The sequence below is a fragment of the Denticeps clupeoides genome, chromosome 17, assembly GCF_900700375.1.
Source record: "Denticeps clupeoides chromosome 17, fDenClu1.1, whole genome shotgun sequence".
Classification (NCBI taxonomy): domain Eukaryota; kingdom Metazoa; phylum Chordata; class Actinopteri; order Clupeiformes; family Denticipitidae; genus Denticeps; species Denticeps clupeoides.
In genome coordinates, this window is record NC_041723.1 from 12494409 (window position 1) to 12518746 (window position 24338).

General features: G+C 46.4%; 1 protein-coding gene across 1 annotated transcript in view; it reads right to left on the minus strand.

Annotated features, from left to right (window-relative positions):
• znf609a (zinc finger protein 609a) overlaps positions 1-24338 on the minus strand; it is a 72462-nt gene that overhangs the window by 29471 nt on the left and 18653 nt on the right. Inside the window, 1 exon segment of the mRNA XM_028958312.1 lies at positions 14164-15044. Within this exon segment, the coding sequence (XP_028814145.1) occupies positions 14164-14910 (747 nt within the window). The 5' untranslated portion in view covers positions 14911-15044.

A 24338-nucleotide genomic window follows, 5' to 3' on the forward strand; every position in this document is an offset into this window, starting at 1 on the left:
CGGTTGAGTTACTGTCTGTGAATGTGTGTGATGTTTTTACGCAATCGTAACCGTATGTGCGTATCTTTTTACATGAGCATCAAAACCACAGCATTCAGAATGTTAAATGTCCATGGGAAACGTGGGACAAGGACGCATACCAGGAAAATTCTATGGACAATTAGGTACACTCTGGTGATCTGCGGCAAAGATGATTAAAAACAAAGGTAAAGCAAGGATTCCTGACAAATTATGTAACTTCGACCAAATATGATGTTTTGAGGCAAATTTGCAAATTAATAACAAATATGTTTAATTTACACAACGTTGTATTCGACTGAAAAACTGCCATTGAACTATGGCCATTCAAAACGGAGATATGGAAATGGAGCTTGTGAATTTGCAGAACGCAGATATTCTTTTTTTCCCCCCACCAAAACAAAACTAAATCTGCTACAAGCTGACAGACATTTACGTGGGAAACTACGATTCCAATCTTCTGCAAATTTGTACCAGCAACCACCATCCCAGGCAGCTCACCAAGCCCTTTTCTTTCTAGCTACAGGACTGGCCAGCGCTACTCTGACACGTGTAACCAATGGTTGCCACATGTTACCAGTAAACACAGGACCGCAAATAACTAAATTAAGACGTTGTAGAGGACATGGGCAGTAGGCAACCCCTTCCCAATGCACTCGTGTCTTAAAATGCTTAAGCACACCAATTGTGTTTCCTTAAAAACACTAGCACTGGCAGATTTGAAAAAGTTCACAGTCAGCGCATGCTAAATGCTAACGTGACTGGAAAGTGCTGAAACTTTTGGAAGGGGTGAAAAAAACACTTGTTGTGGGTGATGTTTCCAGACAAACGTTTCCCCACCTCCATGAACCTCTCAGCAGAAGAGGGGGTGGACAGTGCACATGGGTGCACCACGACACAAAGACCAGTTTAGGAATGGAGAATGGGGGTTAGTGCGTTTCTTTATAGCTCAAGTCGAAGCGCTCTGGCAGCTGCGCTTCTCCACCCCGCCTTTATTCTCATTACAGGAATCTCTGCGGTGTCGTCAACCCTCTCAACGCCGGTTTTAACTCAAACCACAAAAGCCAGTGAAAGACGCAGTTAACCTGCCCGCGTACCTGTCCACCCTTCCGCCGACCCCCTTTGCCAACTCAACTCTGGTACAGCAATTACGGAGACGAGCGACAAGTCATTATGTCAGTAATGAGCAGAGAAGGGAGGGAGAGGGAGAGACGCATCAGATTATATAACAGGAAAAGAAGGGGAACTTGGGAAATGTACATTCAGAAAAAAATAACACACACACTTTAAATCAAGAAGAGAAACAAAAGCTATTTGCACATGTTTTGCACGAAACAGAATTGTGTTTCACGGCGGCGATTGCACTAGTGCTTCTCCCTCTCGCTCATGGTGGGAACATAGGCATGCTGGCTAGCCTTCTGCTCGACACCCTGACTAGTGCTCCAACCCTAGGCTGCACAGGCCGGACAAACCGGTAGGCTGAGGGGAAAAAAATGAATAAACCATTGTGTTTCTTCAGCCTTGACCTCGGCCAACATGGCCCTGTTTACACACAATGGTGGAGCGAACATGTGGGTGGGGGAGGGTAGACTCAGGCCATTCAAGAACTGTGGGCTAGTGACAACACACATATACATATATACACACACACACACATACATATTCATACATACAAACACATGGAAAAAAATGTAATAATTTAACAATTAGATGCACCAAAACCCCCAAAAAGCAAAAACCACATCAGAAGAGAAACTGCTCATTAGTCCATGTGGCAGCAGCCTCCTGTTTGGTTTGGTTTAACACCTAATGGTAACTGTAGGGGTCAGGGGTCATGTGTCGACAGACTAGAACTCTGTGGTCTGTGTGTGTGCAGGCGCACAAACACACACGGTCTCCCTCGCTCTATCCTCAGAGTTTAACTTCTTCACAAAAAGGGAAAACACAACAAGGCTCTTTAGTGCCGCCGATAGGATGTGACTGGTGTGCCTGTGGCAGGGGACCAGCAGGGCTTAAAATACCCAGACAGTAAAGTCCAAAAGACCAAATACTGCACTTCTGAAAGGAAAAAAAAAAAGGACAAAAAGAGGAGGGTCAAGAAGACGTACACAACAGAGAGAGACTTCACACTCAGCCACAAACAATAGAAAATTGTTTTGTAGAAAACCAAAAAAAAAAACACGCCGACGATCAAGGAACCCCAAGTCGATCTAACACCAGACTCCAGAATGGAGAAAGTGGAAGTTTTGTGTGACTACCTTGTAATTATTTGATTGATCAATCACGCTCAACCTCAAAGCCTCAACCAACCGAAAAGGCAAGTGTGCATTAAAAAAAAAAACATGCATCATCCCTAAAAACTTGATGGACTGTGTCTCCATCTCTATGTGGGGATTTTATGTCTGGTTAAGATTGTGTCACAGGTCAGAGCCACACAAGAACAAAGCAAAACTTAGCAGTGTGAAATTTCTTTAACGCGTTAAATATTTAACAGTTAATGGCAGAGAGAGACACATTCGCTTCGACACCACCAGGAAAAAAAACAACGTTTCCATCAACATTTTTAAAGATGTTCCTTTAGATTCACCAACTCAGCTACTGACTCTGCTCTAGCCTCAGATTCCGAGCCTCTCTCACTCCTCCTCCTCCTCCAGGGGTGCTTTCTTCTCCTCTTGCTTCGCCCCCCCCCGGGGCCCTTCTCCTCTCTTGGCTACCGGCACTGAGAGCCCAAACGAGGCGCGCTGCAAATTTGCTGGCTGACAATGGAAGACAGCTGCTCTAAACTGCACAGCTCTTTCACGAGCGGAATTAGCAGTGCGAGCCTCTCTCTCATTTTCTCCTCCCCTCCCCCTCTCTCGCTGCACGGCAACCCAGGGCTGAGAGGGAGAAAGAGGAGCGAGAGAGAGAGGGACTGGTTAAAAAAAAAAAAAAAAAAAAAGGAAGAAAGAGAGAGGGACTGAGAAAGCGAGGGAGGAGGGGAGCGCCAGGCATGAATACGCTTTGTTTTCCCAGCTCTGTGATCGCTTCAACAGGCCGAGCAGACATGTTCTGCCCCCTCCCCCCCATCCACAGGCATTCCTCTCTGATCCTGCGCCGTGTTCAGCACGTGTTACATTTCACTACTTACAACCGGCACCTCCATCGGCCATACGTCACCGCTGGCCCCTGAAGACCCCCCCCCCCCAGGGGATTCATCTACAAGTACGAAGCAATTGTACCCCCAGTAAACAGAAACCCAACTTTCAGCGCGCCAGGCCGGGTGACTCTGAAGTGTGGTCTTCCGGGGCGTCCCACGTTCACCGCTGGGAACGCCAAAAATATGACATCTACTGCACATCTGCTGTGGGAGGGATCGACAAAGCCTCAGAGGACAAGCCTGAGTGCAAAAAAAAAAAAAAAAAAAAAAAAAAAAAAAAAACAGGACACAATTTCTGTTTCGCTCCTCCGTCTAAATCCCCAGAGGCTTCGCACACGGCACAAATGCTTCCGTCAAGTGGAGGCGGCAGGTACAGGAGGGATACATGCATTGTCATTTTCACAACCGCCTGGGTGGCTAATGGCACAAACTCATCATTGGAAGGTGACTGCGTATGCCTGGTGGTGCTTTCAGTGAAGAATTAAAAAGGTATTAAAAATATAGAAAAATTAACACAATTTTACACTATTCTGCTTATTGGGGGGGAAGTTTCTCTCTGATTAAAAGTAATCCAGACCGGGGCCATTCACATTCGTCCATATGACTCCCACCCATTCAGGGGGATAATTACAGGGTCGGGCTCCCTGGAGCAACAAAGGGTTAAGTGCCTTGTTCAGGAAACACAATGGCTGCAGGAGGATTTGCATGAATGGGGTCTTTGAGGGTCAGCTGATTACTCGCTACTAAAACCACTGCTTACAAACGGCCTTGTTTACGCTCTGGTCATTCCAGTTCATTCATCTCCAAATCAAGTCAGAAATCCCACGTTCCGTTCTGAATTAGACTAAGCAAACAGAAAATGGCATGCGAGTGGCATTTACAAAGAAGGAATGACCAAGACAACCATCACCAGGTTCACCAATTAATACACCAGGTAAGTGTAGTAATAAATTGACGGCGAGCCATTATACACATTTGTTAGTTTGGTAACCTGCACTCTGAATGAAAGTGTGTTGAGATTAATGGAGTCTGATGTTGCTGGAGATTAATATTACAAAAACACAGCTCCATAAAAGGAAAATGGCTGTAAATATGCAGTGTACTTGGGAATATGGGGGAAAAAAAAAAAAACTTCCAGTTCCTTAGTCACCTCTGAAGGAGCAAATAAAAAAAAAAGCTATGCTCCCGAGAGCTCTGAATTGGCCTCTTAAACTTTCATTTCGTATGTAACAGAGCTGGGCTGCAGACAATAGCCAAGTGCGGCTCTCCACTTGTGCAGAGAGGCGAGGCGTGAGCCAGGGCCAGCACTCAGTAGGCCGAGCTGACCACTGGACGTTGGGGGTGGGGGAATAAAACGTTTACTGTGGAGACGGTTCCAGGCATTAAAAACATTTCCAAACATACAGGAATTTGCTGAATATTATTCCGCAGGTCACCAAGCCCAGTCGCATCACCTCCTCACACAAACGGGGAAGGAGAGCGTGTCTCTAGGTTTTGGTCCTAGCTCATTGGCCAAACCACAATGCTTTGGTCTGTAAATCAATTCTAACCGAACATATCAAATTATTACAGAAGCACCACCAAATTCCTTACACACTAAATAAACTGTATTGTGTCATTTGCTATGGTCACGTACGTGTTTATAAATTCATTAATTGTTTTGGTTTGTTTGTGATTCATAAATATTATTATTATGACATATGATTAAATGATTAAAACTGGTTAGACTATGCAAAAGTCTATTGGTCAAAACTGGTTTGAAACCCGCTGCATCCTTCGTCTGGCCAGTTTAGTCCTCTTCTCCTCACCTTATCCATGGTGAGCCCATATAATACAGAGCGTCTAAGCACATTATCAACTTAAGCACAAGATCAAGCAGCAGAAAGAGGATTGTGGCGCACTGTATAGTCAGAAAATTCTCTTAATACTCCGATTTGCAGCGGTGGAACAATTCAACACGTAACTGTAAAACCGCTCAAAAGCGTCCTGGTGTATGACTTCCATGCACACAGGGCATCCTTGATCAGTGTGGCATCTTTGCGTTATTAAACGGGGTTTCACTGGGTCTGTGCCGGCTGTACCTCATATATGGTCGCGGTAAATGCGGTGCATTGATGCAGACTTAGCCGCGCTCTTCACGAGAGATTACATATCCTTAATGAGGAAATGGCCGCCACCTACCTGCAAAGCGGTAAAACTAATTGGCAACGTCGAGGCATAGTCTTAAATCAATCGCACCTTTTCCTCAACAAGCCCCGGTAAATCCACACAAAATCCATGTCATGTCGTTGTGTTGTGTCAATATCTGTATCAGATAGATAGTTCGATCGATCATGCAGATGGGAGAGAAATCCAGCAGGAAAGACCAGGGGGGTGGCTTTATTAGCAGCAACTTATAATCAACTGAGCAACTGCTCCCCGGGCGCCTGTCATGGCTGATGGGTGGGGTGATGGGATAAATGCAGAGGACAAATTTCACTGTGTGCACCGTGTGCTGCTGTGTATCACATGTGACAATCACTTCACTTTATACTTTACACTTTAGAAGTGCAACTCAGCAGCGGGGGCCGCGGCTGCAGCACACAGACTAAAAAAAATAAAATAATTAAGAGCACAAGCGTTTTCCCCTTTTCATCGCGTCCAGACACAGCCACTCCTCTCCTCTTCGGACGCCGCCCGGCACACTGACACGGACCTAATAACATCTCCAAACCACACAAATCCTTTTCCTGTCAGTGGGTGAGGCGAGCGCGTCGTACTCCTGCAGGAAGGGAGCCCTGGCCAGGTTAAACACAGCCCTCATGAATAAGGAACAAGGATGCCATTAGCAATCCAAATGGAATATCAGCAAATTACAGTTCAGGAATTGGATAGTAATTGAATAAAAAAAAAAGCTACGTAAAAAAGGCAGAGTACTTATAAACAATTCTCTTTATTGCTACTGAAACTTAGTGGATTTTCTAGTTTTTTTTTATTACGTGTTGACTAAAATGAAATTTGAATAAAAGGTGATAAAAGGGTGGAAAGTTAAAAATCCAGCCTGGGAGAAAGCAGCACGCATGTTCAAGGCAGATCGCATTTCAGACCCACCGGTCTACGTAAACACTGGATCTCCAAGTCACACGAGACGCCGGCAGAACAATATACTGAGGTCGAGGACTAATTATACCTTAATTACTGCAAACATACTGAAGGCGGCTCCAGCCATATTGTCTGTTATGGCAACCAGGAGCTGACATCTGTTTGCTTAGCATGCCTGATGATAAAAAAAAGAATATAATTTTTCATTTTTAAAAAAATCATTCGGAATCCAACAAAGTCTCCTCCCAAATAAATACAAGAAACGTCATTCCTGGCATGACGGCGAGGCAGAGTTTACGCCCCTCCGGTGATCATTGCTCCATTCAGAACGCGATGAGATGAACCAAACCCTACTTGTAGTGAACGTTTGCACAACCGTAATCAGCTTTTTAATGGCAGGACACACACGCCTCCAGGCAGAGTACATTAATAACTCTGCTGATCTCAACGCTCTGGTGGTGTGAAGCCAGGTAAAAAGGCGGGGTGTGCGTGTTCTGAAAAGGCAATTGTTATACACGGACAGAAGGGCGGGGTGGGGATTTCCAGCACAAGAATCTGAACCATACTGGGTGCTAAGGGGATGTTTTAGACAGATTTTCCCGACACGAAAACAAAACTTAGTCCAGGTTCGTAGGGGTCGATGTAGGTAATAGCTGACTGAGCGTTTGTACGGACGTAGTGGGCAGTAAAACCAGTAAACCAAACACTCGCGTCAAGCCAGAATGACTCAGAGACCAGAGATGTGGACCGTACAACAACAGACGAACAAGGCGATTCGTGTTTCCACTCCTCGGCACGCGGCATCGGGAGGCCGACATTTGTCGTGCCCGGCTGTCGAGTATCTCCAGTCGACGTGTTTAATCAGCGACAGACAGCGGCGGCGCCGCGTGCAGCTGTTGAAAGACGTTTGCGGTCATTAAGCTACTAAATTATCCGGCGTGTCTGAGTTGCGACTGGATTTAAATACTAATAGCGAAGCGAGCGCAAACGAGCCGGTCCCATAATCGGAGCGAGAACTGAGCAGAGTACATGCTACAGTCCGCAAGGATGCCGTCTAAAATCCCGATCGCCATACCAGCCAAGATCCTGGATTGATTTACGTTTGATTGACTTTCGACTAGGTTACGACAAAGGATTAATGCCAATTTAATATGAGACTCATGTCTGTCTCTTATTGATGTTTAACTTGACTACATTTGCAGAACAATTTTGCTACTGAAACTCAGTGGATGTTTTGAGCAGGATTTAATTAAGACTTATTTAGCCAAAAATGAAGAGCCAATCTGAACTCTTTTTGAAAGTACTTTGTGGTTTGGGGAGGATTTTCCCATGTTTCAGTGCAGACGTGTGCCTTGATGTGGCATCCCACCGTGGGCTGGTCCTCATTCTGCTGCTGGTAACCGCACCACAGTGTTCAGAACCAGCGTTCAATAAAGATATATGTGGAATGTGTGTGTGAATTTATTTACAACTGGAATCAAATTAGGGTACCTTTCATGCTCCAACAAAAATGCTAGCCACCGTGTAGTGTAGAACAATATGTAGTGCAAAAACTATTAACATTTTAATTAACATGCTCCAAGAGTCAAATTGACTATTTGCATTAATGTGTGATTTACTATGCAGGCCTAATTCATTGAGAAATCCACATTATTCTGCAGGGATCACAACCTTTTCCCTCTCGCACAATCAAACTCTTGAGTGCAGCCACCATCACAAACCCAAACTTGGCAAGGGCCACCATTTTTCCATCCATGTTTTCAATTACCCACCCGCTCGTTTCAAAAGGAAGTCACAAACACTTAACTACAAAAACTGCACGCACTTAAATAGCTCCCATTCAGAGGCCGTCCAACTCAGCAGCCACAATGGCCTGTTGTTTACTCTTGGAGAGCGCGGCAGTGCCGGTTTATAATCTGCGGGCAGGAGCCACTCTCACACAACAGCACACAACATGACAAATGGGAGACGTCACAGCGTTCTTTTTGCCCCGGCATGAAAGGAATAACATCGCTGCCATTCAGGGCCAGATACGCCGAGCCGGTTGGCTTTTATCCTTCCTGCTGCATGAAGAAGGCTCAAAAGCAATCAGACTTAGGCTAAAAGAGGAGGAAAATTCCTGTATTAAAATGTAGGCTGTGTGTGTGTGTGTGTGTGTGTGTGTGTGAGAGAGAGAGAGACTGGAGCATTATTTGACCTCTGCTGCTATGTCTGCAGCAGATTGGGAACGACCACTCGCTCTGACCTCTGAACACCGAAGCTCCTGCTCGAGAGGGAATCCAGACAACTGCTGAACGAGGGAGAAAAATTGAAAATAGCAACCGCTGCTGCTTCAGTAGGAAGGGAAGGATGGGTGGGGGAGAAAAGAAGAGAGAAGTGTCCGAGATAAAGGTGGATTTGGATTGAAAACCAGGCTATTCAACTGGAATTCCAGTTGGGCCGTGTGGGGTTTCTGTGGGGGAGGGAATAAGGGACCAAGCCCTCCCCTCCACCAGATCCTGCCGTGGGATCCAGAAACCCTAAACCAGCCAGAGCGAGGGGGAGGGGAGGACAGAGGCGGCCGCTCTCACACCTCCAGCCCCACCGGTGCAGAGGCACAGGCAGAGGGAGGTGGCTGGAGGGACATTGTGTTTTGTTTGTCCCGCTGCCACCCCCACCGTCCTCTAAAGCCCCAACAAACCACAGCACTTGCTTAAGGAATGCAGAGTAACCTAATAGCGGCAGTCGGGGGGAGCCGGGGGACCGGGGCGGGAGTTCGGGTGGAGCCGTTGCTCTCTTTAGTTGGTTTAACATATGAACTCCGTACAGTGTCAAGAGGTGAAGTATTACATCTTGATAGGGCATCCAGAGGACTGCAGATGAGTAAGCGCTCAGCAGTGATCCCGCCCCCTAATAAACACAATACTTAAAAGGTGATGTGTGGACGTGCGTAGGGAAATTTTAAAATGTCCCAATTCAAATAAACGTAATTGCATATGTGGTTGCTAATTCTATAAATAAAAATATACATTTACATTTACAGCATTTATCCAGACGCCCTTATTACAGGGAGCAACTTAGGGTTAAGTGTCTTGCTCAGGGACACAATGGTAGTTAGTGGGATTCGAACCCGGGTCTTCTGGTTCATAGGCGAGTGTGTTACCCACTAGGCTACTAGGGGTAGCAACAGTACTCAAACTAAGTCCTCCCTGCACAGTCCAACACATTTACAGAATACGGCCTTCTATACCGCAGGATTCTAGTCCAGAAATGATTGGACTCATGGGGCGGTTTAACATGCTAGCAGTAGAATGACGTGTAACCGTTGGGGTCCATACGCCATGTTTCATCCTTACTTTGTCTGCCTGAATGACACTATAATGACATGAAACAATGCAGAGGTCACACGTTCCCTGCTGTTCTCTTCAAAAGCGAAAGTAAAACGCAAGCGGAGCTCGTCTCGAGACGCCCAGTCCAACTGGGACAGAATTAAAGTAAAATCTCACAAGTGGCACAAGAAAATAAAACTTGTTAACTTTACACACAAGGCGTACTGAAAACAAACCGAAACCGTGATCCAAACCCCGAGGTACAGACCGCAACGTGGGATTCCGGTACCTTCGTGCCCCTAATAAAAATGGTAGTGAGACGACATGATTTACTTTAGTTCAATTCACCAACAAAAAGCACCACAACTCAGAGCAAATCCATTTCATGACGGCGTTATATTGAATTTGGAAAAGCGTGATGGGTGGCGCTCCCGTAGACGTGAAATTCTATCTGTTGTATTGCCTGGCAAGGTAGCGGAGCCACAGCTTCGCAACTGTTCTTTGAAAATTCTTCAAATAAAGGGCCCTAACTCTCCGAGGTGTTGTCTCTGTTCCACGGCCACCTGACCGCTGTGAATTTGACCTGCTGTGGTCACGTTGAACCAGCCCATTTAATGCCTTCACACATCCTGGGAGTGTCTAGAAGAGGATTCGTGGAAGACGACTATCGAGCAGGGACTCTTGGCTGAGACTGGTTTGGTATTAAGACGCTTCTGCACATAATGAGGCAAGCCGAGAGCTGCTGTTTGTGTGGTAAAAAAACACACACACACACACCGATTAAACCTGAGGGAGCGGAGATAATGAGGCCCTCGCCGAGCCGCCTCCTTCGGCGTAACTACACCTGTCTCTGCGCTGGCAGCCGCGGCGCTACACCCCGTTTTTGAGCATAATGATGTGTGTCTGAGCCCCTCTCTCTGTATCAGTGAGCCAATCTCCAGCCAAGGCCTGCAATCCATCACAGCGTGTCATCTCTGCCCCTCACCAGCACGGCGCGCCGGCAGATAGCTGCTGCCGGGGCGGCCCCGAGGCGCAGATGGGGATAATTGACAGCCAGTTCATTCTCGGCAGGAGTCACTTCTGCCTCTTTATATAAAAAAATATATTAAATAATAAAATAAAATAAAAAAACATCCCGGCGGAACAATTACAAGGTGCGGGCTTCTCCAGTTCTCCTCAGGGGAAACCGTCAGCAGTCGTGAGAAGGTCCTAAAGGTCTCAAGGTCATTAGTTAGCTTTGTTAAGAATAATTGTAATTATTCGGACCTGTCCTATAATGCAGGGTAAATGTAAAGCGCTTGGGGAAAATAGCGGCAAATGTTCATTTAGCGTTTGGCTGAGAAGAAACGCTGCGGTTTAAAGAGCCGAGTCGCATTTCAAGGGCTCCCTGAAGACCGCTGAGCAGGCACGCCCGAATCCGACTCCGGCTTTTATTTCAGCAGGAGTTATCACCAGCGGGGAAACAAGCGAGATACAGTACATTTACAGCGCGCTCATATTTCACACGCAGCCCACCTCATTTAGTCGGGCCGACGGCTCGCGGAGGAGGAGGAGAAAAGCGGAATTCTGCTCACCCAAACATAAAAAAATCCCAGTTATGATTTAAAAATGTTTTTTTTTTCTAATTCAAAGTCAGGTAGTGTGGCTGAAGGTCAGGGCCGGGTGGCCGCCTGCCTGCCACCGTGGGACCAGCATTCGTCATCTCGCAGCCAGCTGTCATTAGGCCCTCACAGGCCAAGCGGCGTGACGGCAAACTGCCTTCGCCATCTCGGTGCTGTTAAGACGACTCGGCGCGCCGGGGTGCACCTGCTCTGAGCGTGAGAGAACGTGTGTGAGTGGTTCTGGGGAGGGTCAGGTGCGAGGGAAAGGGAAGGCGGGGTGGGGGGCTGAGTAAACAGACACCAGCTCAGCTCCCCGCTGCTTAAGTCTGTCACTCAGGCCCGGCTCATTTCCATATGAGAACACGCTGGGAGGAGGGGAAATGGAGTCAAGACAAGCTGAGCTTTTAAAAGCCGGGGGAACAAAAAGCATTGTGCTGCAAAAAAAAAAAGAGAGAAAGAGATGCTCAGCGAGTAACCCCAGGCTCTTGGACCCCGTCCCCCCACGGCATCTGGAAATTTCTCTCTTTTGTCCCTGGATTTCCTGACCTGCCTGAGATCCAGCATTCCAGAGGCAGATCCTGACCGTGCGGGAGCAGCTCAGGGCATTTATTCATTTACTTTCCTGAAAGAAATATGGAACGCTGACTGTGCTAAAAAAACCAAGAACTAATTCCAGAGAGAGAGAGAGAGAGAGAAGGTTGGGTTATAGTTTTTACTTTTTATCTACTGAAGAACCCATTTTATTTGATGTCAGTGATAATAATTTCACTTTAGGTAGTCTGAAATACTACATATTTAAAAAGACTGAACATATGTGGGGCACTAGTATTTTCACTAAACTGTGATCCTTACAGCCAAAACGCAACATAGCAGTGACATTATCGGAGATTTATATTACATTCAGGCTGCATCAGACTTTGCATTAATGGAACCCGAGAAATGTCTTTGGCCAGTACACATGGGCTGAGAGGGTGTTAAGAGCACTGGGACAAGCAACGCTTTCCAGGCTCCCCTCCCCCACTGCACACGGCACAAAAGCAGAGCACAAAAAAAAAAAAAACAGATCTTTGAATGGAGAGCAGGCCAGCACACACGTGGTGTTAAACTGTGCGAAAGTGCTACACACCTCCACATTTTGAAATGTAAATCGTAGATGCCCTCCGCCACACAGAGACAAAGACGCATTCTAAAAAAAGTGCATGGCGGGCGTTCCACTACAGGACACCAGCCCGGCCACCTAGATTTCCTTCATCTCTGACCTAAGGCCACGACAGTACCGGTTCAACAAGATGGCTCCTCAACCTCTAACAGCCTTGATTGTCACCTCTCTTCTGTCCACAGAGGCTCGGTAGAAGCAGGCAGTGCACATTTGGCAGTGTAGGTAATGGCTGCGAATAGCCCACGGTAATCGTGTTACCACGTCCATTTCATTACGACTATCTGATCTGGCCAAAGCTTCACTCTGTTGATTGCACTACACGCAATCAGCAAAAATGGGGTGAGAACCTGACGTCAGCATTAGGGACCCTAATTAAAGCACATCCGTGATGAGCTGTGAAGCTGTTGCTGTGAGAGCAGGAGGCCGTTTACCGCAGTAACTACAATAGGGGCTGAGGTTACACCATTAGGACCAAACCTTAAGCCAAGGAAAGAGTACATTATTTAATTCAGGTTTATAAAATGTGCACAGACCTCCGCTGAATACCAAACCCAACATGGATTGTTGCCTGGCATTGGCAGCCCTATAGGCAAGGCAATCCCAGTCTGTGCTGTTTTCATCTGGGGTTCCAAAATGGTGGAACAGGCTTTCTGCGCCTCAAAAAAAAAAAAAAAATCCCTCAATCTTCACCTCCTCTCAAAAGCAAAGACATTACACCACTTTCACCACATTTGTAAGTTCTGCACAGTTCACATTCGATGGATATAATGTAGTGTCATCTATTATCAGCCACACACACGCCAGTCCAACAGATAACTTGGTCTACTGACAATATCTACAGGAGATATTTATCCAAATTTAAGACGCCAGCACAGCAGCACATGGGCAGTTGTGTTAGTGAGAGAGTCCAATAAAACTCACATCACAAATATCAGAAGTTTAAACACTGCTGTTATGATGTTGGACGGGTGATTCCGCAACCATCTGGAAAGTCTTGTTCTACTACAAAGTGGGTAGTGAAACTGCCCAAAACCCAGCGCACAGCAGGCTGGAAAGTTTTTTTTTTTTTTTTTTACTCTTTGGAAATTTGGCATGTCCGAATTCCCCTGAACTTTCGATGACCTCTATAGGGTCAAGCGTTTCTTGCATAGAGAAGATAATGCACCCAAAACCCTTTAGAAAGTTAAAAGGGCAAAAGTGAAGTGCTGCTCATTCCAGGAGTTTGTGCCACAGAAACGGTCCCAGTCGCATTCATTTTTATAACAAAGACAACAGAAAAGCACAAGGCAGGCCCTCACAAGCGAGCAGGCTGACGCACACACAACTGGTAAAAGTTTCGTTCTGGAAAAACAAAATGCATGCTGAAAGCCAGGAAGCTTTTTTTTTTTTAATGAGCTCCTGAGAACACCTTGATATTTTTTTTTTTTTTTTTTTTTAAACCCCTCCCCTTTTACTCTCTCTCCCTTGCTCCCCACCGGTTCACGGCTGCTTCGGTGGGTGGAACCTGAGCTGCGGTGTGAGCGAATGCCTCCCTTCTCTCTGTAAAATGGCTGACAGCCATGAGGAAAGGCATTTGCACTCCACAGAGCGAGAGCCCCAGTCACCAGGGAGGATTATGGGTCTTGCAGAACAAAGTCACGCTCTCGTTTTTTTTTGGGCTGAGGGGGAGGAAAAGTACCGTGGCATGAAAGACTCGAGTGCACAACCATCACAGCTCTTCCAGAAAAGCAGGCAGGACGTGAGACAGGCGCACCTGTCTGACTCCGGTTTTCCACTCGCCGAATAGCCGGGCAGCTCAGGAAAACGCCAACGGTTACCATGACCCCCAAACCAAGTAAAGAATAAAGCGATGGGGCTAACCTTTTCACTCTTAACCTTCTTCAAGTTCCTGCAATCATTGTTCTCCACCTCCTCCGGCTCACTCTTAATGGACAAGGGCTGGACAATCCCAGAGGTCTCCAGGGCAATATTCCCAAGTTGCTCGGCCACGGCCAAGTCCGCGCCCTGCGCGCCTTCAAACGGGGTGCTGCGGGCCGAGCCCAGAGCCAGCCCTGCGGTGCCAGAGTCTTTGTCGGCCCCAGCGGTGGCCACGGGCACGCCCTCGTTTTTCTCCTTCTTGCTCTTCCCAGAGCCACTCTCCTTGTCCTTCTTTCCGCTGGGCACGTTCCGAGAGGCCTTGCCGCTCTTCTCGGTGCCCTTTCCGGAACCGGCGATGGCCTGGGTGGCCGCGCCCGTGGCCGACCCGGTGCTCTCCACCTGGGTCCGGCCCTGTGGGTCCTTCTTACCCCCGTCGGTGACAGAGGCTTTGTTATTGTCCTTAGAGTTTTTGTTGCGCTTGGATTTCGATTTGCTTTCTTTGCCTTGGGGGGCGGGGACGGGGCTAACAAATTTAATATTGTCTGGTAAAGTGGCCACAGCACTGGGAGGAGCCGCCATGGCGCCGCCGTCTTTAGCTCCGGACATCTCAAGTTTATCCTTCTCTAGGTCTGCGTCGAGGTCGATGATCAGATTGCCGACTCCAATGTCCCACTCATCGCCGCTGTCGTAAGTGTCCACCGGATTTGGGTCCACACCTTTCCCGCCTGCAGTGCCACTGCTTAGGGACATCTTAGTGCCAGCGGCCCAGGTGTGCCACAGTAGTGTCTGATCTCCTCAGACTACTGGGGGCAGGGGAGGGAGCGTCTCTACAGCTGCCTCAGGGTCGTCTCGGGTTCCCCTTCCCAGTTACCCACATCTTTGCCCTGAAAAGAGAGAACCGGCATGTTAAAACAGCCACTCAACATCAACACAAAGCTTTCATTTCAAGATAAAATTCAGCCTACTGCTCATATAAAAATATATTTCCGAGCATGTTCTTTTACTGACAAGTTCTTATCATGGCTCTTAGTTTTGTAAACTCAAAATCTATAGAATTTGATCGGGAATTGCTGGTGTCTTCCTCTTGTAACTTGCTTTGGATAAAAGCGTCTGCTAAGTAAAGTAAACAAGTGATCCAGACACTTTCGAGGAATTTTACCAAGTAGCACGAGCTTTGATTTTCATTTAAATAAGCTGCTTACATTCAAATTTATCTTGAGTTCTCACAAACCTAAAAGAACTAATCAGTCTCCATCAACATATATGGCATCCAGAGTGAATTTGATAATGCATTCACCAACCAAAACTTTATCATGCCGGTTCACTGTAAACAGGACTACCGTGAACTGGCAAATTTTTGGAAAAGGCAGGTCTGTAGTCCACATTTTTGGGTGGGGGAAAAAAAAAAATCAAAAAAGTTACTTCCTAAGAAAATTTTACCAAATTTGACTCCAAAGTCTGTCAACTCTTGAAAACAAGAATTGAGTTTTCTGGTACTGACAAGAGCTAAAAGGTACATCTTGCCCTTAAAAATGTGTGACTAATGCAAGTAGCTCATACTAAGGAAACAGACATGGTGAAGGAGTTGAATCGCAGTGGGAGGCTGGCTCAAAACCCAAATCCAGAGAAAGACATATGCCTAATGGCACTAAAAATGACATGCTGGTACAAACTGTGGGTAGACCTCAGAATCTGTGTTCCTGCTAGATGCTGCCTGAGAAACTGAAAGGATCCCTCAATCTGCTAACACATATGGAGTCAATTTCCTCCCAAACCAATAGGTTAACATCAAGCGAGCGCACCAGAGAGACCCCTGAAATCATCAAAGCCACAATCCTGACCTGGACACCAGGCCCAGCGCTGCCCGACCGGAAATTTAGGCTAATTAACACCCCGACGTATCAATACCGAGGTCAAAACTGCACCAAAAGGACACGCACAAGGCTTGCTGCAGCCAGGGACAGACCCTTTTCATAGCTTGAGCAACACACACAGAACATCAAGATAATGTAACTGCTTAGATTTAGTATTAAAACAAAAGCCAATAAAATTGATGTGATGCATTGGTATCGAGTGGTTATGGGGAGTAATAAATGTATCCATTCCCTGAGCCAGCATTTTGGTTTAGTCCTGCTTCTTCGGCCAACAAAGAAAGGGAGTTAAGAATTTTCAACAATGGCACGAAATTTCCAATACAATATTTTTTTCTAAATGCCAAATTAAACAATTCAAATGCAAAAAGAGATATGACAAAGGATACATACATTTTAACCAGGTAATAGTGATTCATTTCCAGGAGTAAAACAAAAGTAGTCACTAAAACGTTACTCAAGTTTCTTTCCTCCCCCATACCATGAGATCAAGGCCCCATTTGTGCCGCCTATGCATGAATCCTGGCAGTGTGGGCCAATTTAGTTCTGGCTTCCTGCACTCATGACTGCAGCATTTAAAAGCCGTTTACAGACAATTACAGAAGGTCCTCAGATAGCAGGAGCAGCATGTTTCTCACTGGGCTGTTTACATGTGACAGACAAATAAAAAAAAGAGGGGGGTGGGGGGGTGGCAAGAAAGGCGCTTTAATGGCCACCACCACAAAAGGCTCCTTTGAGGCGGATCAGAGCCCAGCGCTGTGCCTGCTTTCAAAACACTGGGTCAAAAAAAAAAAAAAAAAACCAACTCGTGTGCAGGAAGAGGAGCCCTGCTCTCAGAGCGCTCCTTTCAGCTCGCTTATCATATGGATCTCCTCTCGCCCCGCAACAATGAGCCTTTTCTCCGAGTGGAGGAGGGAGGGGTCGGGACGGCTTCCCAAACACCGGCGAAGGGCCGCTACTGTAGGGCTGAATGGGCCTGTCATGCCATTATTGACTTATCAGGGATGCTAATTTAACCTCCAGCTACGTGTGAGAAACCCGGCCTCCCTTCATTTCCCCTTTCAGCCACCCAGGAGAGAGTCGGGTCACACAGGATGTTGTCACTGAAATGCAGATCTTCATCAAATACGCCTCAGTTATAATGTCGTTTCCACATTTACAGGCAGATTCCTTTGCCAAAATCTGACACATTTTCATCATATTTGATATACAATAGAAAAGACCCAAAGATGAATATAATTACATGGTTTACATGTTATTTAGAAGAAAAGGCTGTTTTTGACTAATGTACAATAATATTGATGCAAAAAAAAATTATTGATCACGGCCTTGTATGTAAGGCTGCCTGCTTGTGGAATTCAATACTGACCTCAAAAAACCCTTCAAAAAGTTCATTTTGAAACCGAGCTAAGAATCGCTCATTGGACGAAACCGACATTCCCAGCTAGGCAGCACCATGTTTGCCGCCATCAGCCACAGCTACAGCCACGTCAGAGTCATCTGGGCGTAATTAAATCGGACGCCATGGAAACAGCTTATTGCCAGATAAACTTGCCAGCCACAATATCCCCTTATCTTGGCAGCACCCCTCTGACATGCAAACCAAATGGTTCCTAAGCAAATGAACACAGACACTGCGGGAGATACGGCGGCTCGAAGCAGTGCTACGACTCGAATGCCAAAAAAATAAAAAATAAAAATCCAAATCATGGTCGAGCGTCCAAATTCCAGCTCGCAGGCTAACAACGTGCGAGCACGCCAGTCAACCAGCAATGGAAGGCTCTTTGCGCCAATGGTTTGGATAAGAGGCGGGATGTGAAAGTGACAGTATCTCCTGCTCGTGGAAAAAGGCCAATTAAACTACGCTCTGCGCGCGTAGAGGGCGACTCCACTTCATGGGTACTTTTCCTGTTTAATTTCCCAGGCCAATACTGCAAATGGACTATTCTCCATTAACTTAAACGTCTGTAATGTGATAAAGACGAGCCCATAATGCCCACACTCCTTCACAAGGCTGTCCAGCGCCATGGTGGACACTCACCCTCCTCCTCCTGCTGCTGCCATAAGCACTTCAAAAGCAACAGAACAGGTCATCTTCTTCATTACACATACCCAGAAGGCCCGGCGGCCGGGCGCTCGCCGCTCCCGCCGCCTTTTCCAGGGGCCTGTAAATAACAGCCCTGGACTAATTTAAGATCTGCCTGCTACATGCCAGTGGGCTGCGGGAGAGCCGGGTGGGGGAGGGGGGGCACCAGTGGCGAGAGAGCTCCGCCCCTCCCTTGGCTACACAAGCCTAATTAACGCGGGTATCCGCAGCGGACGGGCGCAGCCCTGATGAACGTGCCGGGAAAGCAGAGCGGCGGAGGAAAGTGGAGAGGTGGTGGCTTCAGAAGATCCGATCGATACAAGTCTTGATACTGTCTGCTTTCTTTGAAGCTTTAGAGAGAGAGAGAGAGACCAAAAAAAAAAAAAAAAAAAAAACAGAATAGTAGAATAAAAGCACACACCCTGACAGGGAGAAAAGAAAGAGAAGGGGGGAGAACAGGCGCCATTACACAAGAGAACCTCTGACCCGATTGTGGAGAGATTTCTGCCTCCATTTGCAGAGCACCCTTTCATTTTTAATTCCCCCTTCACTGCAGAGTAATTGAGAATCTCTAATAAAATGAGAGAGAGAGAGAGAGAGAGAGAGAGAGAGAGGGTGACAGGCACTGTGTGATTCCCAGTCCATCATAGGGCTCAGGGGAGCTGAGCTGAGCTGAGAGAGAGCAAGGAGGAAATGGAGAGAAACCAAAACACTTCCCTTCGGTGAGATTACGAGCTGCTTCAAATAAAAGTGCCGCTCCTCTTCATCTCTCTCTCCCTTTCTTTTGTTTGTTTCTTCGCTGTAAAGCAGAGGGATCTGAGAACAGACAGGGCCTCCTGGGTGATGGGAGGATTTATCGAGCCTCCTGCTGAAATGATGACACGCTGAGCGATCCAGACGGCCCTGCCGCATCGCCGAACCTGTGATGGCCGACCCATCGATTGAGCCGCTATCAACGTGGCCGCTCTCCTGGACCCCCCCCCCCCCCCCCCGCCCGGACCTGCCAGGCGGAGCACGGGCTCGGGCTGCATTACTCAGTTCTCATTAAGGGAGACAGGCGCATCCCCAAACGGCCACGGGGGCCCTGCCAGGCGGGCCCATAACTCACCCGCGCCTCCATCAGCCAACTCAAACAGGCCACCCTCCAGCAGCCACATTAGCACCCGTGAGGGGAAACTCGATCAGCCGCCCGCTCTCACCCGCCCTTGAGGTAGGGAGGGGCGTTAAGGGGAAGAGCAGCTGTCCCGTCCGTTTCGGCTGGATTCCCCCGTCGCCTTGTAACCAGATCTCCCGCTGACCTACTGTACCGGCCTTTACCGGGAAACACACAGTGAGCGGTTCCAGCATACACCCCAATAACGCGTTCTCTCCAATCGCTTCTGGGGCGCGATCTGAATCTGAATTCAGATTCAGCAGTGGTTTGGCAGGGGTGCAACACAGGAGCTTTTGAGGTGTAATCAGAGAGAGAGAGATTGCATCTGCGGTCTAATTTTATTGCCGTTACCAAGAACTGGCAAAACTTTCCATGGAAAAATGTCACCGTTGCTGAACGTGCAATATTGACTCCTACTCTTCAAATACGGATCCAGGCCTGGTCTTCAGCTCCCGCAAGTATACAACTTCTGATTGACCACAGAGGCATCGTCCACAACGTAAGTAAAGGAAGGTGAGATACCCCCCTGCAGGACAGCGTTTTTGCTGCGATGACACAGGATAATGATGTGATCACAGAGCAGAACTCTGATTAAAGCGTTTTTAAGTCTGTAATTCACCAATGCAGAATAGCGTAGCCTGCCGCAGACCCCAGCAACCTCGCTTTGATCCCGTGTTTTACAACCCATCAGACGGCATGCGAACCTTGGTGTGATGGGGGCTGTGTGGATGGATCACGGCGTGGCCCTGTGGCATCTCGTGGCCAAAGAAAGCTCCTCGGCATCGCAGAGCGGCGGCTCCACAAGACCCTCAATTACGACGGCAGGGCCCTGCTAACGAGCCATTTCGGCTCGCCCACCGGCGAGAGGATGCATCTCCCCCCGCGCAGAGGCCTGGCCTGAGTAATTGGATTGTGTGCTTGAGCTGCTGACTGAAATAGAAATGCACAGGGGAGCTGCAGGTGACGGGCGCCCGAAGATCCGGAGAGGTCAGCCAGCCTGCATCTCAGCAAAATGTCAGGTGGGGTGGCCGCCGTGCCAAAACAGCGGGACTTCAGTTTTCATCAGCACACAATGCACCACTTCACCAGGACCCTGATAACCACGTACAGAGTCGTACGCCTGCTGCACACACAAAGCAGGCCGGCATTCCCCGAATGTCTGCAGTAGTCTATAAATAAGCGTAAATAAGTCAGTATTTGTGTAGGGTTACTATCCTGTTGGACGCTCAATCGTTAACCTCGGCAATAACAGCTAATTGCGCTCCTTATATTTATTCACACGGGTGAAAGGCCATTGCCATGAGGGTAATGTATTGGCCTATATATATATATATATATATATAAAAATCAGAAATATCAGATTTAAAAAGGATTCCTACAACCATGCAAAAATAACTGGTCAGCTGTAATGAGATCAGGCGTTAGCGCAATTGCTACAAAGTCAGGCAAAAATGTTAATTTTTTTTTAATTAAAAAAGTTAAGAAGAACATGTGTGTACTTACAGACTTACAGAGTACTTAATTAACAATAGCATAATGTCATGGTAACAAAATAACTTGTTTGTGTGAATTATTGCTACAACATTAGCATTCGCCGCTAACATTTACTTAGGCTAGAAACTGGGCTTGTTACATAACATATTTAGTTTATACAGAGTCAGTGTAAATGGTGACTAGTTCAATTAATCGGTGCCTTTTGAAATGGAAATGAGTTACACTCACCCCCCAAGGTCAATTAGATTAATAGATTCAATATTTATGCATGTAAGCCTTTGACTGAGAAATATATTCACGACGCTGTGCTAAAGAAAAATTCTGATTGTTGCGATTTGAATGTGCATTTTATTTAGGGCAACACATTACATTTCATCTGACATGAAAAAAGAAATTGCATGCCGCTGACTTTCATCGTGTAGCCTGAAAGCAGCAAAAGGCAGTGTTGTTAAAGACGCGCGCTCGTCGTGTAAAGCATCTGAATGCGGGAGGGCTGTGTGATACGATTCCAGAGCCGTGAGATAAGGAACGGAGGGGGAGAGAAAAAAAGAAAAGAAAAACGCTCCTACGGCTTTCTTCTGCCGTCCCCCGACGCTTTCGACTGAATAACATGGGAGGGAGGGGGAGGCCCGTGCATCAGATTTCACTCCATCATGGCCGCTCAACGAGTAACAGAGAGGGAAATAAGAAACTGATTTGGCAAGCTGGATGCGAGCGACCCTTAGGGAGAAAAAGAAAAAAGAACTCACAGGGACCGGGCGAGAGGCGGCGGGGGAGGGAGCGAGAGAAAGAGAGTGAGAGCGAGCGAGAGAGATTACTGCCACCGTGTCACAAATCATTTCCAGGCCATTTACAAGCAGCAGAGGAGCTGGGCTCTGCAGACACCCACGGCCGGAGCAAAGTCCTCACCTTCAGACGCCTGACAAGGTGCCAGATTGATTTTTACTGGAGGTGTGAAGCGCAGCGCTGCAGAATTGTAGGCCGCTCCATCAGAGGGCTATTACAGCAACAACTAAAACCCCTCTCCATCCCAGCCCTGTGTCCACAGCGGATCCCACGAGGAACGAACAATTTCACCCAGACAAGACACCGGCTATGGTCGATCAGTTGCTGCTGGCTTTCAACTAAAGTCAAAAAATACATACAAGGAAAAAAAAAAGAGTCCAGCTGGCAAATGGCCCCTGTTCTAAAACAGACAACAACAAAACAGAACCAACATGAAAAATACATGAACGCGCTGCGGTTATTCTGCCTGAAAATACAACCAAACAAGGCAGTGAAGCACACACAGCGTACTGCGTAAAAGCTGACTGGTCCGATTCCAGATTCTGTACATACATTCAGCCGTTCAACTACAGAACACTTGTAGACGTCCCACACACAGCACTGTAATCAGAACAATTACAGAATAAACTGCTACAATTTTAAACACACTGTTTGCTGACCCATAGGAAACTATGATGGAACATAAGTAAATAATATAAACACCAAAATGTATCTAAAGGGCTTACAAAATAGCATATAAAAAAAACCACTAAGTTGCAACAATGCATCTTTGATAATATTAGAATACCATTATTCTAACATAATTTATATTTTATGTATTTTTGTAATAGTAAAGAGGTTAAAACAAGGCCACGTGTGAAAGTTACATTTTCATTTCATGAATTGAGGATAGAACTGTCCTTTTGCACAGACTAGCCAACAGAAACTCAAATATTTCACATTAAATTGCCAATAAAAAATGACCTGCTATGTGCATTATGTGTAAATACTGACACTAAGTACAACAGAGATGCTTTGGGTCCTTTTCACATTTCGTCCTTAGCCTTTAGATGTCACTGAGACCAGAGACCATGGTGTGGGAATGTCTTAAACAAGCTGCATGTGGGCTGGAACAAGAAAGGTTTGAAAATCACTTGAGCCAATTATGTCTTCAGTGAAATGACCCCATAAAGAGCCCCGGTCCTAATCTGAGTGACAAGACTACAGACATTGTGAGAACATCTGTCTGTCACTGGACTAAACAGGGCAATTATAAAAGCCTTTTAATATCCCATCTACAGCAAACAGTGCATATAGATAACGCAAAAAAACAGCCCAAGTTAAATAAAACTGTTGCCTAAAGCAATACAACTGACTATGGTAGATGTATATCAGGGGAATACTGGATATAAAAATAAATCTCTGATCCTTTTTCAGTATTACTATTATTACAGAGTTACTGTAATAAAACCCCACCAGCCTTATTTCTTGTTAAAAGGAATGAGAACACATACAAATGTGAAGTAAAGGCAGCACTTCTGACCCGAATTTACAGTTTTGATAAAGGACTGATGGAAGAGCGGAAGGATGGATAGATGAAGAGAAAGACTTTGACAGTAGGTGACAAAATTCCATTCATGGGTTCATAAATACCTAGTTGCAGTTGTCAGAACAAATTAATAACACTGTTCAAGGACTCTGGCGAGTGGAACACACACACACACACACACACACACACTCCCATCACCAAACAATTAAACCTATATTTAATATTAATATTATTTCATAGCTACTTCATAAGGGTTGATCACATATTGTTGTTCTAATTTTCAGAACGGGCAAAAATGATTCAGATAACACAACACCAAACACCACTAGGCCTTTATTTTCCACATCCACCACTATTTTAGTTAAAAAACAAATGGAACACAATGTTTGACAGCTTTACGGACATTCCCTCCAATTTAACACTGTCTACAACCGCGAAAGTTCATTAAAACTAGAATAAAATGTGTTTCTGCTATTAATTTACTCAATTTATATATTATAAATGCGTCTTCATTTAAAAATAAAAACAATAAATAAAGGTATAAATATCCCTCTAGACTATGATTTCTTTCTACAATGTTTTTTTCCGGGAAACATTGATGGGAAAGTTAATGGTTTTAATGCTTAACTACTCACGGGAAAGTAGCGAAAAAGCTGAACAAGAAGTGAAGAGCAACATGGTGAAAAGGCGTTTTTGGAAACAGATGACCGTGCAGCCAGGACTCAGGCCGACCCAGTCGGGCCCAGTCGGGCCCAGCATTAGCCAGTGCAGGACTGCCTGCTCTCCAAATCACTCCCCTCTGTTTTCCTGGCACACAGTATTGATCAATTAAACACTTAAATGAAGTCGAGAGCAGCGAGCCCTGCTTCTCGAGGGCTGCCTTCGGCCTCAGCTGATTTCCAAACGACCGTAATTCAATAAATCACTTTTAATAATGGCCCCCACCAACCCCACGCACCAGCTGTAACTCGCGGGAGGGAGGGAGGGAGGGAAATACACAGAGAGGGAGACTGAGAGCGAAAACGAGAGGAAGGGAGAAACGGGGCTTCACATGCGGTTTATAGCAGAGTCACAGACGCTTGAAATCAGCAGAAAAACAAACCAGCAGCAGCCGCCATCTGCCTAGATTAACTTTATATGATATTCATGAAAGTATCCATACCGGGGGAAAAAAAAGGGACCTTTATTTACCAGAACCTCCAGAGAGAACGAGACCGCAGATGCCGCCACTAAGAATAAATCATCGGACTAAATTAAATT